General features: G+C 38.9%; 1 protein-coding gene across 2 annotated transcripts; it reads left to right on the top strand.

Moving 5' to 3' along the window:
* The first annotated feature begins 448 nt into the window (after window positions 1–448).
* LOC111572403 (suppressor of cytokine signaling 6) lies at window positions 449–7,283 on the top strand. 2 transcript variants are annotated; one of them, XM_035950865.2, is made up of 3 exons: window positions 449–652; window positions 1,311–1,380; window positions 2,088–7,283. In XM_035950865.2, the coding sequence occupies exon 3, from the start codon at window positions 2,214–2,216 to the stop codon at window positions 3,822–3,824; it is 1,611 nt and encodes a 536-aa protein (XP_035806758.1). In that variant the 5' UTR covers window positions 449–652; window positions 1,311–1,380; window positions 2,088–2,213; the 3' UTR covers window positions 3,825–7,283. The 2 variants fall into 2 exon arrangements, with proteins under 2 accessions (XP_035806758.1, XP_023131847.1); XM_023276079.3 differs by having other exon boundaries at window positions 449–844.
* The last annotated feature ends 10,816 nt before the right edge of the window (window positions 7,284–18,099 follow it).

Genomic DNA, 18,099 nt, shown 5'->3' with positions numbered 1-18,099 from the left:
GTGCACAACCACATCCTTCTACTTTGGGCAACTGAGCATCCCCATTTGGAGCGGATAAAGTAAAATCTAGCAGTCAGTGGTGGGTTATCTAGGGTGGGGCAAGTGTTACACTATATTTACATGTTCAGAAATGGTACTTTTAGCATGCAAATTTTTTCTTTTTTTTAATACATAAGATAGTAATACCTTATGTTTTGTTGTTTTTTTTTACATGCTACATTAGAAGCAATTACTCTAGGTTGTTTGCAAAATGCCTATTTGCCTTAACTAAAATAATTAATAATTATTTTTAAATGCTCGGTTCATTAATTAATTCATTACATTTCCTTTCTTGATTTAGTTTAATGCGCACTTGATTTCCAAGTGTCAGGGTTGCGTCTGCCTCTGGGATGTGAAAACTTGCTGTGGCTGCTGAGTGTCTGATTCGCTGCATGTGAATGCACTGAATCTGCTCCCGCAATTCAACAGGCAACAAAGGAAGAAAGGAAGAGGCCGTGAGCTACAAAGTGCTAGCCAACCTAGACGGAAAGATGTCACCTTATTGTGTCATTCTAGCTGCTAACATAGACCCGTACGTTTAGAGAAGTAACAAATCCGGCCACATAAACGCTTCATGCTTTCGTTTGGGACGCAGGAGTGGACTAAAGGGACGGTAACGACAATGTTTTCGACAGAAAACGCTAACAAAGCTACTAGCTGACTGGCTTAGGTAGTAAGTTAGCATTAGCACAGCTAACGTTAGCCAACAATCGTCAAGGAGCGCACCTTTCATGAACGTGTTGTACAAGATAAATGCCAAGACCTTTGGGTTATTTTGCCCAGTACTACAAGCTAAAGTGAACAGGTAAGACGCAATATCATGCACCTTTTTAAAACATGTTTGCACAGTACAAATTTACTTTTAAAGTTGATTTGCTAACAGACTAACTGATTGTTAGCATTTCGTATTAACATGTGAGCATCACAACATCTGTTAAATTGCAATGCTGTGTTGGACAACTTTATTGGTTCTCATGCCTACCATTGTAAACTACACAAATTAAATAGCTACTGGACGTTGCGATTTAAAATATTGCCGTTAAGGTGGAAAAACAGAAACGACAACACAAGCGTAGCTAAGCTAAAGGCATGCTGTTGTGTCCCTAGGCCTTCCCAGGTCAGAAGAAATGTGGCTTACTTTGATTTTATTATGGTAGCGTTAAGCGATTATATAAGTGCAGAATATGATTTCTTTTATTTATTTTTTGCTGAAGTTATGTGTTAATCGGAAGTGGAAAACTTCTATAACGAACTGGTTTTGTTTTTCATAGCATCAAATGAAAGGTGGTGGAGGTGGAACTTGACCCAAGCAACTGAGTCACCATTTTCCTGCACATAATGGTGAGTAATCAGATTGCAGCTGTCTTGATTATCTAGCAACTTTATTTGGGTGCTTTAAGTGGCACATGTCTCTGGTTACTGTAGTGTTGTTTTGCCAGAATAGTCATAGCTTTCTGACAGATGAAAAGGCAATGATGGGAATTCATTTAAGAAGACCATAGCTTTGACATGATATGGTCTGTGAATATTCAGACAGTCATATATTATTTTAGGTCGATAATCATATGCATTGGATGTAAAATGAAATGAATTGTGAGGTTTAAGTGCTGGCTGTCAGCTTCAATGGTGTGTGAAGATGTTCCTATCTATATTGTGGGAGCAGGGTATGAAATGTTATACATTGTCCATAGAGAACAATGCAGCAAAACAGTGATACCAAACAGACTGAAAAAACAACCAAGGACAAAACGGTGGAAACCTTTGTATCTCTTCATGCATGTAGATCATAGATTTAAAGCAGTCAGTGATGACAAAGAATTTACAACCAGATAATTAACATAATGATTTTAGTCATGTCTGTGTAATTAGGAGAATAAATACTATACCACTAAACATACAAACTGTGTGTTTAGAACCACAAACAACATGATTTCAATATGCAGTAATATGTATGTTAATGGGTATAAGTCAATATTATGAAGTATTTCTTGTAATATCTTGACGTATTTTCACCAAACAAAGAATATCTTGTGTTTTTCTTTCTAAAGGGTTCGATGGTTCCACTGTATGCATGACTTGTTTCGTGTGGCCTGATGGGAGGATACTGTGGATAGTACTTTCATCAGGATACCAGGAGAGCCATCCCATGCCCCCACTTTGGAGGGCCTGTCAGAATGAAGAAGATAAGCCTTAAGACCATCCGCAAGTCCCTCAGCATAAAGGGCAAAGAGGAGGGTGACTTTGTCATGCTCCAGCAGCCCTCAGTGACTACAGAGTTTTCTAAGGAAGAGTCACTTTTTGGGGGCTGCTACACCAAAGAGCTTTCTGGCTGTGACCTTGGTAGTGAAGAGGAGAAAGGAGGCCAGAATAAGGGCCGCTCAAAAAGTGAGGGCCTGATGGGATCTTTAAAGAGGAGGCTGTCTGCCAAGCAGAAGGTAAAAGTGAAAGGCGGCTCTTCTGCGATAGGCTCAGTGGATGATGACGACACCTTCTCATCCTCTTCTGTGCCTATCAGCTTCAATGAAGTGAAAGCCCAGAGACCCCTTAGATCGGCATCGTTAAGGAGTCACCATTACAGCCCCTCACCATGGCCCCTGCGGTCAGTCAACTCTGATGAGGCATGTATCAAAATGGAAGTTAAAGTTAAAGCCATGGTTCACTCTCCTAGCCCAAGTCCCAACTTAAATGGTGTCCGGAAAGAATTTCATGATTTCCAGATGGAAGGGCTCTTTCAGGACCAAGCAGAGTCCTTAAAGAATCTCCAGCAACCACAAAACGGTGAGCTGCATCTAAATATTGATGAAAATGATGTGCCTGTGGTGCTGGGGTTGACGCCCCAGGACTACATCCAGTACACAATGCCTTTAGATGAGGGAATGTACCCGGAAGGGTCCCACTCCTTTTGCCTGGACAGCTCCTCTCCTATGGAGGTGATGACAGAGGCAGACAATGGATCCCTCCACACAGACCAGGGACAGGAGGAACATGAACTGGTTAGTGGGATGCCTCCGGATCTCTTCATGGAAACCTCAGTTAATAGTATTCTTATCGGTTCTGCTGGTGTAATGCTCCAAAGCTCCAGAGTAGAGGTCCCGCCTCCCCTCTCTCCACTCTTGCCACCCATGACAAGTACGGGCCGTATCCCCAGGACTTTTTCGGGCTTCAGTTCTTCAGACAGCCAGGTAGCGGAGAGGGTAAGGCACCACCTCAACTTTGACCCAAATTCAGCCCCTGGGGTCAGCCGGGTATATGACTCGGTCCAGAGCAGTGGGCCCATGGTTGTGACCAGCCTGACAGAAGAGCTGAAGAAGCTTGCGAGGCAGGGCTGGTACTGGGGTCCCATCACACGCTGGGAAGCAGAGGAAAAGCTGGTCAACTTAGCTGATGGTTCATTCCTGGTCAGAGACAGCTCAGATGACAGGTACCTGCTCAGCCTGAGTTTCAGGTCACAGGGCAAAACTCTCCACACCCGCATTGAACACTCCAACGGACGCTTCAGCTTCTATGAACAGCCTGATGTGGAGGGACACACATCAATTGTGGACTTAATTGAACACTCTATCAAAGACTCAGAGAATGGAGCTTTTTGCTATTCCAGGTCTCGCTTACCAGGGTCTGCAACCTACCCTGTCAGACTAACCAACCCAGTATCTCGGTTTATGCAAGTGCGCTCTCTGCAGTACCTTTGCCGCTTTGTCATTAGGCAATACACAAGAATAGACCTGATCCAAAAACTGCCCTTACCTAACAAGATGAAAGATTATCTGCAGGAGAAGCACTACTGAGGACGTAGAGACAGGACAGTGGTAGCAATTTGCACTTTTGTGTTCAGTTAAGAGATTTTAACAAGGTTTACAGACAACCACAGTTTTGAGATGATTGGTTCTGGTGGCTCTTGGTTTGTGTCCAGGTGATCCTGTCACTGTTTAGTCCTCCATTCCACTGTTCTGGGGTTGTTCACTGGTTTTAGGAGGCTCTACTTCCAGAAATATAGGCCAGCACATAATCTATTGCAAAAATATAGCAGAGTTATACAGCCAAGTAATCATACTTAAACACATAAAGTGCAGACATTTCACTTGTGATATATGGCTATGTGTAATATCCAGCTGTGCAAGTAGAGAAGATTTTCATCAATTTATTATCTGCATAAAAGTTGGGCCAGTGAGAAAAGCTAAATTTCACTCTGAATTTGAGAAATTATTGAATTTTTATCCATGAAATTGTACATTTTGAAAATAATTTCAAGATGGAAAGGTATTGCTACATCAAATTTTAAGTTCTCTGCAGACTGACCACTTTTGATCATCTTTTGCATTTTAATTGAGATGTTGCCATCTTTTCCAGCATGATCACACTGCAAATTAGAACGTCTTTCTGCATTCACTCTTTGGAATTAGGCAAACAGGAAATTAAGACTTCATAGTAGTTGTGATAATGGCTTAGCTTTGGTGTTCATGATATCCAGATTTTTTTTTAGCAAATTTACAAATATAACGATCATTAAACAGGTACAATTGCTTCATAAAGCATTATCTGACTTTATAATGGCATGTGACAGCTGACATATTAAATACATTTGTGCCTCAGTATTTAAATGGTACTGAGTTTATTTTTAGGTTGTCGTGTTTGTATCTGGTGTACAAACATGAACATTAATAGACATGGATATTCATTGGTCAGAAGGTCTTACACTTAACCAAAGGAATCAATCAAAGTTGTGCATAATTTTACGAATCTTTTTAAGAGCCAAGTATTTACAGCATTAACAGAATTGTATAGCAAAAGATATCCAAAATTTGTCAGTCTGTCAGAGGCTTTAAGCAGTTTGGTCAGTGAAGTAGCTTTAAATTGTTTGGCTGCATGTAGCCATTATACATTGTGCAAGGTACTCATAATGCTGGATTTTAATGTTGTGCTGTTTGTAGAAACGACACCAAGTTAATGTATAAAACCTTTTGGAAACATGGTAACGTTAAAAGTTACATTTTTCTGCATTAGGAATGCTACAAAAACTGCACCGCAACTCAGGCCTAACAACTTTGTCACTGTCTGTAATGCTTGTATCTGCATGTAGTAAAGGCTTTAAGACTGTCAATTAAAGGCATTGTAGAGTTACTCTAAATGAGAGAAGATGTCACAGTATGAGACAGAGATTCTGGCTGTGGTGTTAAAACACAACTCTGAGTAAAAGGCTATTAAATGCACACTTGTATTTACCTTAGGCAGTTTATATGTAAAGAAAATTACCCTCACTTAGCCTGCAAGTGAAAAGCAGATCTCTAGTCAGTTGACCTGAATCTGTATGGAGGAATGGCTGTTTTGTAGTCTCTTAATGCCAGCAATGAGCTGGACCCAGATCAAAGGAATCCTGAAAAGGATGTGAGCTTAGGTAAACGGATTTGGGAAAGCCAGGGTTAAGTCCTTCTTGCCATCTTGGAGCGATGCCACAGTTTCAGCGTATGACAAAAGTTCAGTCACAGCTGCATGGCATCATTAGTGTTGTATGGGTTTTAAGGACATTTGAAGACAGTTTTTGCCATTGCTTATTCACATTGACCCCAGTCCCCACAGAGCTGCACTACCCCACAGATTATCTCTCTACTGGGCTGTTTGTGCCGGAGTAAAGGGAAGAGCACACAGTATGCTACACAAGTGCTTTATATGGATACTTGACAGGGAATTGTGTTTTCACATTATGAATGAGCATCTTTTTTTGACATCAGTGTCCTTAAAAGTATTTGGAAAATGGTCTCTCGGACAACTTTGGTAGGTCATTAGCTCATAGTTCTAGTTTTAGTTAGCTGGAAATGTTGGTGTCCGAGACAGTTACCATGAATCTAGCACAGCAGAAGTTAGATAGGAACTTTGAATGGTGTTGCATGTTTAAAGACTTCGCATTTTAAAGCTTTGAGTTGTATAGGAATGAAGGATTTAGGTTGTGTGTTCGGCTGTGTAGGGAGATGTGTTTTTTTTTTCTGTCACAAACATTGGCTGGACATTCTGTGTACAAGAAATGTATTTTTCTTTTTAGAATCCTTGAGTGATTTTTTTTTTTTTCTGTTTTGTGACATTTGCCATCTGGGGGATGGAGCTGTACAAAGGAATGTACGCTTGTTTGAGGTATCCATTTTATCTGCCTGCAGACCAGTTTCAGAAAGCATGGGAAACATAAAAAACTACATTGACACATTATTTGCACTTGAACATTCTCCAATGACATGCTTGGATCCTTTCCTGCCTAGAATTGTCCCTCAGATGGCTGTTTTAAAAAAGAAATAAAGTCAAACATTTGTCCTTATGTATTTGTATAACTGTTAGATTAAAATGTTTTGTTTTATTCATGTCTGTGGGATATAAAGGGTAAGGCACCAGCATCATTTCGAAGCCTCTGCTCATTGGCTGTCATGGAAATGGGATTATGGCAAGAATGTGGATGTAAATTTAATTTTATTTTTTGTTTGGTTTGTATGTTTTTCAGTTGAAATGTGAAATGTTAGTCCTTTTTTTTAAATACAATGTTCTTTCAGTTGTATTTCCATTTTAATTTGCAATTTGTTATCAGATATTGACAAGCAGGAGCCAGTTTCATGTGGTATGCTGCTGTGATTTCTCTAAATACTAGTTTAATATTAAGCATTATTGCCTTCAATGTTTGATTCCAGAGGTTGATGCTTGTTCAGACTGCTGAAGCATTTTGAATTAATAACAGCTGGTTAGCACTTAACAAGCGCCAACATTTTATTTTGTGTATCTCGGTGAGTGAAGATAATTGTTTACAGCATTATGTTTGGACATCCTTTTTTTGTTTACCCTCTGTCACATGTTCATCTTGGTACAATTTGAAAACTCTTTATTTCTTTTAATGTGTTATACACATTTGTGCTGCTTATGGATATGATTGCCTTTCTTGTATAACAATGGGAAACTAGAATGTCACCAATGTAGATGTATGTACACATAATGACTTTGGTTATCATCTTGGGAGAGCAAAGCAGATTTGCAATTTGTTAACAAATGTAGTTGGTTAAAAGAGAATTTGTAGCGATTAGTAAACCCTCTGTAGAATTACCAGTTCACTCCAGTTTACATTGGTTGTCAACTTTCCAAAGTAGATGGTCTTTTTGTATTTTTCTTTTGGAAAAAAAAATCAACAGTGATTTATTGCACATTTTGGATACAGTTCAAGAGGTTTTTGTATCTGCCAATTATAAATTATAAATAAAACTATATTCTAAAAAACCCTTCTTGTTCTTAGGAATCTGTACTGTGTGTATTCTCTACACATTACTGTCATCTCTCACGTGAGTGTCATGGCTGGATTAAGCACCTTGTGTACAGAGTTTGTATTTTACCGTAGTCTGAATCCATTGATGCAGTTGATAAGATCTCGATCAGGCTCACAGATGTGTTAATGGGTAAAATCATGGAAGTCTTAAGGATATTCTTTCTACACTGGGTACAAATTGGCAGCTAATCCCAAAGCTCTCGTTGCCTAATTTACGAAGACAATCTGGGTGGTTTTTAAATACAACTGAGCGAGGTAGATTCGAGGGAAAGATTAACAGCACTGCTACCCTTCTCACTTTAACTTCACTTTAAGTCGACTCTGGAGAAACACCGAGTGAGTTCTTGTGTTGCAGAGGGAGAGGAGTGGAGTGGGAGTGGGGCAATGGTGTCAGGTCTGGACTTGGATCTGCTGAAACATGGTTCGCATCATGATGAGGAGGTAGGCTTTGTTAACTGCTGTGTCTGACGGGCCTCTCCTGGCATCTGAGGTGAAGATACACAACTGTTTACGCTCTCTGCCCGGTTCAAGATGATTTATTCATAACACACACTGGTGGTCGCATGTCATCTAGAGAGGCCTCCATCATAAAAGGACTCATCTCTCCCTTCCACTGTTACTTTTTTTAATTTGCATTTTTTGAAATGTTTATATTGAGCATTTAGCAGGAGAGGTTTTACTTTGCTGGGAGAGTGCAACCTGTCATGATGTGACACAGCATCCCAGCATCTCAGCAGTTTTGTCTGCAAATGTGATATTCGCCCTGCTCACCTTGCTACCTCATAACCAGGATGGTGCTTGCTTACCTAGAATGCTTCATTTTAGTTTGGTTGTTATGACAAGAATCTGTCACTTGAAATCTGCTGTATATTTTGTCCCCTTAGTCTTGGTAACTATTAATGTGCACAAAATTCAATATGCACACTTTTGTCGATAATTTAATCTATAGTCTAATCTGGGGCACATATTCAAGATTATGGACAGCCCACTTGCTAATTGTTATTGACATAGGTTAATTAACAAACATATACAGGCCAGTTTGTTTTGGATGCAGTGTGATTGGAATATTTGAATTTGCTGAGAATCTAATAGTATTAGCTGGTTGATTCAACAGTAGTTGATAATATTGGCTTGTTGATCAGCCAGTATCTGGTATCATTAGCTTGTCAATCAGTTAGTAGCTGGGAGCATTAGCTTATCAGCTAGCTCCAGCTGGTTGGTTAGGGCGCTGCTGATATTAACTTGTAAAATTAGTCTGTAGTTAGTAACATTAGTTTGTTCATTTGTCAGTTGCCAATAACATTAACTTGTTAGTTATCTGGCTTGGACTATTACCATTTTAATCATTTGCTAGTAATTCTGTTGGGAAAATTAATCAGATTTAAATAATTTTCCTAATATGTCACACATTATACATTTGAATAAAATTAAACAATTCTTTATTTTTTTTAAACTACCTCTGATTATTGTTGCTGGCAGGTTTTGGAATAGAAATCAAACTGGTATACATTTGCACAGCGATTGCCAAAGAGAGAGTTTGCTCAGGCCTGGTTCATCTCAAACAAGTCTGTTGTTCAGCAACTTTACCTGCCTACAAATTAATTTTTTGCTAGAAACATACTGCAAAGAAAAGACAACATATTTAAAAGGGTGTTTAGTACAAACTAAAAGTCATTCAGGGAACCAAGTACCACATGTATCTTTGCGTATTTTCCTAGGCTAGCTGAAATAGCAAGTCACTGTTAACTTAGGTTTATAACTTTGGTTCTCTGACTGCAACTGATTAACTCTTCCAAGTGTAAACAAATATAAAACTTCTATATTTATTGCTATAAGCAATACAACATGATAGTATTGTGCTATTTACCTATTCATCAGCATGTAGGTTATATTTTATGGTTTATATCACATTGTGAAGATTGATACCACTCATTTACTGTGTATGACCCTAGCTTAGCATTAAGACTACAAAAGTAGGGAAACGGCTAGCATTGGGATGTCCAACGGTAAATCTGCCTCACAGCACCATAAATCTTGCAAAACCAATTGTAGTTTTACAGGGTGTTGAGAATCAATCCAGAACATTTTGCAAAACCAAAATATATACACTTTTTTAAAATGGAAATTGAAATTAAATTAAATTAAATCGCTTTAATATGTATAGAAATTAGTTATCTTTAGAGGTGCTGGTGTGTGGATTATGTCATTATTGCAAAGTCAACTAACTGCCTCCTATTAACTGTTTCTGAGGTAAGTTAATTTATGTAGTCAGTATGTGTATGTGTGTGTGACAGCTGTTTGCATGGCAGTTAATGGGTTTCCTGAATAAATAAAGCATGACTAACTTAAGCTAAGCTGCTGCTGTATGTAGCTTTATAGGCAAACCCAGTAAGTGCATTTTCCAGAGATTTGAACTGTTTCTTGAATTCACAGTCACTGATTTATTGGAATATATCATTATGTTTTAAGTTAATACGGCAAAATTCACAAAATTCCAGTATTCAGTTTTGTTTTTATTTTTGCTGTTGTTCTTTTTTTTTTTTTTTTTTAATCTCTGCCACTTTGTTGGTGAAACATTTGGTTCTTCAGTTGTTAAATCCTCCATACATTCACTATGCAAACTATGTACACTGTGTAGTGGACTGTGTTTAAGTGCATTGTTCGTCAAAAATAACTGGTTGGACAGCTAAAAAATGTGCAGAACTAGCTATAAAGCTCTGTGAAGTGGAAAAGGGATGCAGTTTTGAGTGACAATCATTCGGCAACCTCCGGGGCTGAAAAACTTAGTCAACACAGAAGTGCCAAGATGTGCAGTTCCTTACATGACCACTTGAGGCTGCCTCCAAAAGTGAGTCAACCCTCGATAGTGCCCCATGTTAAAATGCTGAACTTTACAACTGAAATAATTTTTTGTCTGGCAAAAAAAATGGTTTTGGTCTCTGTCACTAATTTCCTTGTTAATGACAGCTGTACCAGTGGCAAATTATTATATAATTAATTACATTAAGGCTTAAAGTTATGCATAATTAAGGACATGGCCACTCGAAGACAGTCCATGGCCTGCCTCAGCTCCACTCATGCTCCAACTCTATGCTTATTTTTGGGGTAGCCTGGACGAGGAGTAAAGCTTTGCCAAGTTGGCGACAAATAGAGCCACCACATGGAGCCTCCAAACTGCTGTTCAGGAAACCAGTGGGTGACGTCATGAAGGGTTTGTCAGGAGACATTTTTTGGCTTGTTTTTTGGCGACTGTACCAGTTTTGGAGTGATAGCAGAGTCCACTCATGGCTTTTCATACTGGTGAAATTTCAGTTTGAAGTCCAAAACCTGAAGGCATTCACAACATTTATTTCAGAGCATAATGTCGACACAAAAGTGCTCATTTGTGAGCAAATTTCTTCACAGTGTGGTTCATACTTTGAAACTGTTTACTCTGGAGAATCCATCCATCACATGTCTGCCGTCTCAGATTGATGATCCATTTCTGCCATCTGGTGCACTGCGTGGTGCACCCATTTTTCACCTACAAACAGGGATGATGTTGACAGCTTGAATTAGCCAGCAAACATATATATCGCTTTAAATTGTCATGCCAGGAAAACATCGGTGGGTCTAGCTAGTAATGATAAAGCCGAAGTCACCTGCTGGCAACAGATGTCTTTCAGCCCAGAGTGAAAGGTTCAGCTCTATTAATGCTTGTGATCTCATGCCAGCAGTGCCATGCACCGCTGAGACCCTCTCCTTCTCCATCTATCATACATTAGATGCCTCTGAACCCCAATTAGCCCTGTTAGAGACGGGACTGCCTTCATCATTAGCAGGTCCCCACTGAAACAGCAGCTCATCGTGGTATTCGTTGTGATCATTCTTCACAGTTTCCCCATGTATTCGTGGAGAGTATGTTTGTTGAAGTTCAGCTTGGTAGCTACCACTTCGTGTGTGTTACACTGTTGTGCTGTATGCCTCCAGATCAAAACGCCTTTCATCACGGTTCATTTCCAAAAGAAACACCTCTCCCATACTAAGCAAAGGCAGAATTTAACAAACAAAAGTCGTTCAAACTGTGCATAAGTGAGCTTCGGTTACTCTTTCAGGAAAGAGCAGGAACTCTGAGATTGTCGAGAAGCGAGCATGGTTAATGACCAGAAAATGGCAGCTCCAGATGGCCCCGGCTCCAGGGCATCAGCGGTGAAGAAGCTGCCCACTTTGATACTTGATTGATAATCTGTCAAGAAAGTCATTTCTTTTGTGAGCACTTTTCATGCTTCACATTTTATATGATTAAAATCTGATTTTCTCTCAACTATTATGCTGTTCTTTGTGATATCATTTCACAGCAGCAGGAAATGTAAATTAGCTACCTGGGTTACCTATAAACTACTACCTTTCAGAAAGACATCTTTATAATTACAAATGGCATAGGCACACAAGAGCTGAATAATAATAAACTGGAATTGTGTGTGTTTATATGCATATGTGCCTTTCCCAAGTACATAGCTTCCAGCACAGACTTGAAGGCCAAGGGGAGTCACAAGACAGTCATAATTATGTCATTAAAAAGAGTGACATCTGGAACTTGGGGGCCATCGAGCAACACAGAGTACCCACCTTCTTCCCTCCTTTGCCCCCTGTGACACCGACAATCCACTCTCATACCCTCCAACAATCTGCCCATCCTTCACACGGGACCTCGGCGTGCGCGTGTGGATGTGGCGTGATGGTGTGGAGGGGGTTGGGGTGGGGATTGGGTGGGGAGTGAACAGGTGGCAGCCATCAGGAAATGGATGGGGAATGTTTTGAATGGGAAACTTGCCTCCATTCCTCACGGAGTACCTGGGTGTCTGCCCTTCACCAGTGGTCCAAGAGGCACAGCGAGGATGTGAGAGATGAAATGAGAACAGGTGGTGGTTTGTCGTTTAACGAGGAATGGCGTTCCCCTGTAGGTCTGCGAATGAACAGCCAATAGAACAGTACGGAAGACGCCTTCACAACAGGATCCCTACCCTACTGCTCGCGGGTCTCAGTGGTCCTCACATTGTATCCAAAACAAGAGAGCCTTACAGGTAAAAGCTCGATGTGCAACTGTGTACAACGCTGGTTTAAATGAGTTTGGCACTTGCAATAGCAAATTTAAACAAGACAAAAAAGAAAAAAGAAATGCTCTGCCAGAAGAAAAGGAACAATGTGTAATTAATGACATACCAGCCTCCAATCTGTTTTTGGTGAAGGGCCAGGCTGCTATCATTTTGTACTTTGATTGAATCGCAGTCACACCCCCCGACTCTTTGAACTGCCACTGTCCCACAAGTGCTTCATGCTCCCTCGACTGAATGCTGCCTCTTAGTGTGCATTACTCAGCAGGGCCCCACCCTCCTCTGCAGCCATGTCCTGATAATATTCTACCCCCATCTTTTCTCCCTCGACTCCAATGTGTTGATCACAGTAACTCGGGGCCCAATGAACCTCTGCTGCTGAGATCCACTCCTCCTCTCAGTCCACCACAACTCCTGGTACACAGCATCTGCTTTGTAACTTTCAAACTGAGTCTAAGTTCATTGTAGCTATAAGAAAAGCAGCTCTGTTCTTTTTGAATATGCTGCCATCAGTTCTTGTTTGATAGCATTTCCCAGACAATTAAGCCAGAGTTGTAATTTCTCTTCCCAGATATATTTTCTCAAGTAAAATGGTTATCTGTCATTCTTACTCTACGTGACTGTGAGGCTTAAACATTTCATCTCTATAGTCGCAGCTCCAAGGCAGCTGATGGGATCTAATCACTGAGATGTATGCTAATTGTGTTGTTTGACATCAATGGCTGATATTCATCAGAATATCTAACGCAGAATTAAATTCTTTCATGAGAAAAATTGAAATCATCACTGAGTTTTTATTGGTTTCCAAAATTCTTTTTTAATTGCTACCTATCCATTAGAACATCCTCAGTCTATTGTACACTGCCCAAAACTGTTGACTGATCTTGGTAAATTTTCATTTGTGCTTTGCAGTTTAGATTTTTTTTTTAAGAATCCATTATGGTTTTATGCACTCCCATCACACTGACATTGCTGACCTTAAAGATTTAACATTTTGACAAGCTTGTTAACCTTAAACCTTGATTACATTATCTCAGGAGAAATGCAGAACAGTGTAGGAGTACATTAAATGCTACATTTCTGGAAAAAAAAATAGAATTAGATGAGAAATGGATTTGTTATGGCAGCCTTGGCTCCCTCTATTAAAGAAGAAAGATTTTATTTTTCTAAAAATGCCTGTGATACCTTTGCAAGTGATTTGCAATTTCCTCCAGGACATTCTTGGGGCCACAGGTCTTATTAAACATTTGAAGATTCCAAAATCTTGCACGATGCATATTTACAGGGGAGTATCGAACTGTCTTTTAATGTTTTAAATATTTACTCAACTTGATGTTTTAGGTCCCTCTTTCTTGCAGCATCACTCTAAGAAATGTAGGATCAGTCTGTGGGTCAATAAAGAGGTTTATTGCTCTAGTCCAAACTGAAATATCTCAGTGACGAGAGGAGGGATTGCCATTAAACACATGAAGAAAGAAAATAAAATATGTAATAAAGCAAGGATGCCAGAAAAAAAGTCTACAAAACACTGCAACATTCAAAAACTATAAAAAATAAAATGCTTAAAAAATAATAGCAAATAACTGTAAAAATAATTATATTTTAATTTATATTTAACTGTAAAATAACTAATTACCATTCATAAAAATACAGATGTTTAATGTGAAAGTTTTGTTTTTTTCTTTTCTTTTCTTTTGTTTTTAGAATTTTGGCCTCTTTTTTGGTTAACGTAAATAAATTTTTTTTCTGTGATTTTATAAGTTATTATTATCTGTAATTTAACAAAGTGAGTAAATTCGGGAAAATAACTACATGTTTTTGTTGTTGTTGTTGTTTTTAAATACACTCACAACACAGCTGTGAATATCTTCGAAAACAGGCCTCTGGAAATAATCAACTATCCACATGATAAGGAGTAAATGGGAAAATGTGATTTCTTGTGATTTGGAGGCAACAACCCTTTAAAATATAGTGTTTATCCTCTGTGCACACAGGCTCTCACCTCTGATGGAGAAGATCAGAGGAGTGGGCACTATCTCTAACACTGATGTAAATCTGAACCAGCACACTGCAGTAGCTGGCTTGAAAGTAAACCTGGAGGGAAGCCTTTTAAAATTAGATCCAAACTGAAAGAATTGTGAGAAATATTGGCCAGTGCCCGTGACTTGTAGATACACAGCACGAGTTTACCTCTCTCCTATTTACAACCTGTGTTTGGTTTTTAATCGCTCACATGCAAAAGCAGAATGTGATGCATTTTCATTTAGAATATGACACTTATCGAGCTTAATGGTGGTAAAACATTCATTACCCAAATGCTAACCATGACTCATTTGACGTGGACTAACACAGTCTCCTCACTTGTTATATCAGCTAATCTTACTGACTTTGTCTCCAGCCAGCTATTTATTGAGTCCATCTGTCTCTGTCAGTCTGTCTGTCTTTTCTTCTCTCAGATCCCTGCAGCCATGTAGGCTCTGCTTGAAATCCTTCAATCCCATTAGGTTTTGTATGTCTTTGCCCAATGTCTGCCCAGAACAAGTCAAATGAAGAATTGTTGTCCTGAATCTGTCTTCTCCTTTTCTTCCAGAAACGAGCACAAGCACAAGAGACGGGCAAACCCCTTAAATACACCTTTGCCGTATAAAGGTGCTTAATGTAACATGGCATAGTAAATGAAATACTCATTTATTATTCAGGATTAGCTTTTTAATGGGTGAGTCCCAGTCCTGTAATACGGTGCTCCCTCAATTGTTTCCAGTTTGTAAATAATGTAATGCAGTCTTGATGAGTAAAAATGGCCATGGGCCATGCAATAGTAATGAACTCTGGGAGCGGGCTCAAGCAGAACTGAAATAATTCTGTTTGAGGAGGACGGTTAAATATCCACAGCTGTCATTAGACAGATCTACGGGGATGTGCTCGGATAAAAGAATGTGTTTCTTTATTTATTCATCTCCCAAACTGTCAAGTGCTCTAAAGACTTGGTAGTTTGTTTAATGTCAGGGTGCAAATGAAGTGAAAATGCTTTGAGTGAAGTTTGATAGGAAGCATCGTTTGCTAATGGCAGGCTCACAGAAATGTTTACTGAGGCCTATGCACATAATTGTACAAAAAGAGAAAACCCTTTTTGATTTTTTTTTGCCAAGTATGACTCAGCACTTAGAAACCTGACCTTAAAATATTTCATTCCAATACAGCAGGATTAAAAAAAATTAAAGAATAGTTTAATTCAAAGGCATACACAGTTGATAGTTAATGCTTTGAACCTTTTTTGAACAACATTTAATATTGTAATCTTTAGAAGCCCTTCATCTATGTTTTTCTCAGGTCTCAAAGGTCAAAGCAGCCTCTCAAATCAAAATCAAAACCACTACATGTACTGATTGAGCATGATGAGGAAAATGAGTGTTCCTGAAAAGGGCGCCTCAGTGTTTCCTGTTTGAATGAGAGTCTTTAGAGACATCAAGTGGTCTTTGTGGTGTGTGATGTAATTTCTGAGTAGAAAAGAAAGAAAAAATAACACAAACACACACAAACGCGCAAAGAAAAACAGTTTTCTTTGGGCGTGTTCTGTGATACATCCCTCAGTGAAATGAACAATTACATTCAATGCTGTGTTTACGCAACTTAATTCCATGAGAGGCATCAAAAAAACTGTTTTCAATTTAGTGTGTCGTTTTGACTAAGTAGCTTTAGCCCATGCATGTCTGCTCCTCCTACTGAAGTGTGCCATTCTGTTTTAAATATAAAAATCCTTCCAAATCCCCTCGAGGAAAACAGCAGCTTAAGGAAGGTTAATGTTCACTGTCCTTGCTTCCTCCACTCGGTGTAAGATTATAATGGAGGATGTGAATCACTTTGGTCATACAAGCTGTGAGCCATAAGGACATGAGTGGAATGGACAGCAGGTCATGGCCTATGAGCAGTGATGGAAAATGGCATTTTAGTTTTTCATGCAGCTTTTATCTGGGCAGATAAAATTTGTAATACCGATCTTGAACCAGCATTTGCAATATCTGACAATCATAGTCACAATAATACTACAGTATGAATAATACAATGGAAAGGCTTTGCTGGTTTGTTATTTTGAGTTGATTATTGAAAACAAACATATTATTATAGGATCATATTGGTGAAACTGAGTATTTTTGCTGTAATTTATCAACCAGAACAAGAAGCTAAAACCTGCCTGGCATGCTTTTTGCAATATCCTCTATGACCTATAGATGTCCTTGTTCAGCAGGTGATTCTGTCCCAGTCCAGTTCTAAAAATAAGTTACCTCTGTTTCTGAGTACAAAGTGAAAATAATATACATATTTTCTTTAATCAGAGAGGAAACTGACATAATATCACACACTTGTCTGTAATAAAGTCTTTAAGTTGGCTATGTGTCTCTTTTTTCTGTTCATGTCTCTTTTTTCATTCTTCAAAACTCAGATTTTTATCTTGTAAATGTAGACAAAGTGTCATTCGTGAGCCTTTGTTTGATTCTAATTTAGACTTTACAGCCTTTCTTCTGTGTTCTGTGGATTTTGTGCAGTTCTAACTGAAGATGTGTTGCAGAGGAAAACCTTTTAGAAGCTGCAGTGCAGACTCGTCTTCTCTGTAGCCTCGACAGAGGTTTCTGTAATTCAGCATGAGACACAAGTTGATCCAAGAAAAGCACAAGCAATGTCTCATTCTGACTCACTCCTTATAAAAACAACAGAAATATGTATTATCATAATCCCTGGTTTCTGCGTTTTACATGAATCAAGCCAGACTGCTTGTAACAGATTTAACTTTGCAGGTATGATTAGTGATCGTGATTGTTCATTATTTTTACTGCAGATCAGCAGATTGCTATTAAGATAATTTTTTAATATTACATCCTCAACAGCTTTAAAATCTTGCATTATTGTGCTGACATTCTGTCACATGATCTCTAAACGTCCCTTCAAATGCTTTTGGATTGCTTCACACGCCTCTGATATTTTCTGAACTGTCCAAAGTAATTCTTCAAAAAACACAATAATAAAAAAAACATTGTACTCTGATGGCCATTAGGACAAAATGGAGATTTATTCTCCTTATGTGGAACTGATCCCAACCTGTGGCACTGATTTCTTCTTAACACAGGTGTTTTGGTGCATTTCAGAAATCCTTCTCCACCCTCAAATATGCACATTATATATATATAAATCCTCTGCCAAGGCTGAAATGTCTATAAACCCATATTTAGAGGAGTAAATATGCAGTATGTAAAGCTTTTGGATCTATGAATCACAAAGGTAAAAGACTGTCAGCTCCGGTGCTGCAGTGCCTAGATCTTAACGAGTGAGGAGACAAGAGGAATGTGGAGCAGACGTGGGTGGTATTTAAAACTACATATAAATAAATAAAAGGTGAAAATAAATAAATAAATCCTACCTACATCAGTGAGCTGATAGCTATCTCCTGTGAGATGAATCCAAATAGAGCAAATGGAGGACAAGCTGCTTAATTTTCTTGGTTTAGCCTTGAGTCTTTATATGCTGCTACTCAGCCCCGATACATTTCTATTCCACACATGTTTACATATCTGTAACCTGGTAGAATTATCACTACACAGAGTTCGATTGCACCCGTAGCTCATTTAAGAGTCATGGGTTTTACCTACATTGTGTCTCATTCGTGCACAGCAAGGTTTTATGCGG

This window comes from Amphiprion ocellaris, chromosome 22 (assembly GCF_022539595.1).
Source record: "Amphiprion ocellaris isolate individual 3 ecotype Okinawa chromosome 22, ASM2253959v1, whole genome shotgun sequence".
Classification (NCBI taxonomy): domain Eukaryota; kingdom Metazoa; phylum Chordata; class Actinopteri; family Pomacentridae; genus Amphiprion; species Amphiprion ocellaris.
The sequence above is the reverse complement of the archived record's forward strand: the minus strand, read 5'-3'. Positions and strand labels throughout refer to the sequence as shown.

Bases quoted from the DNA above. Each gene is read 5' to 3' on its own strand.
- LOC111572403 (XM_035950865.2), top strand. From the start codon at position 2,214: ATGAAGAAGATAAGCCTTAAGACCATCCGCAAGTCCCTCAGCATAAAG.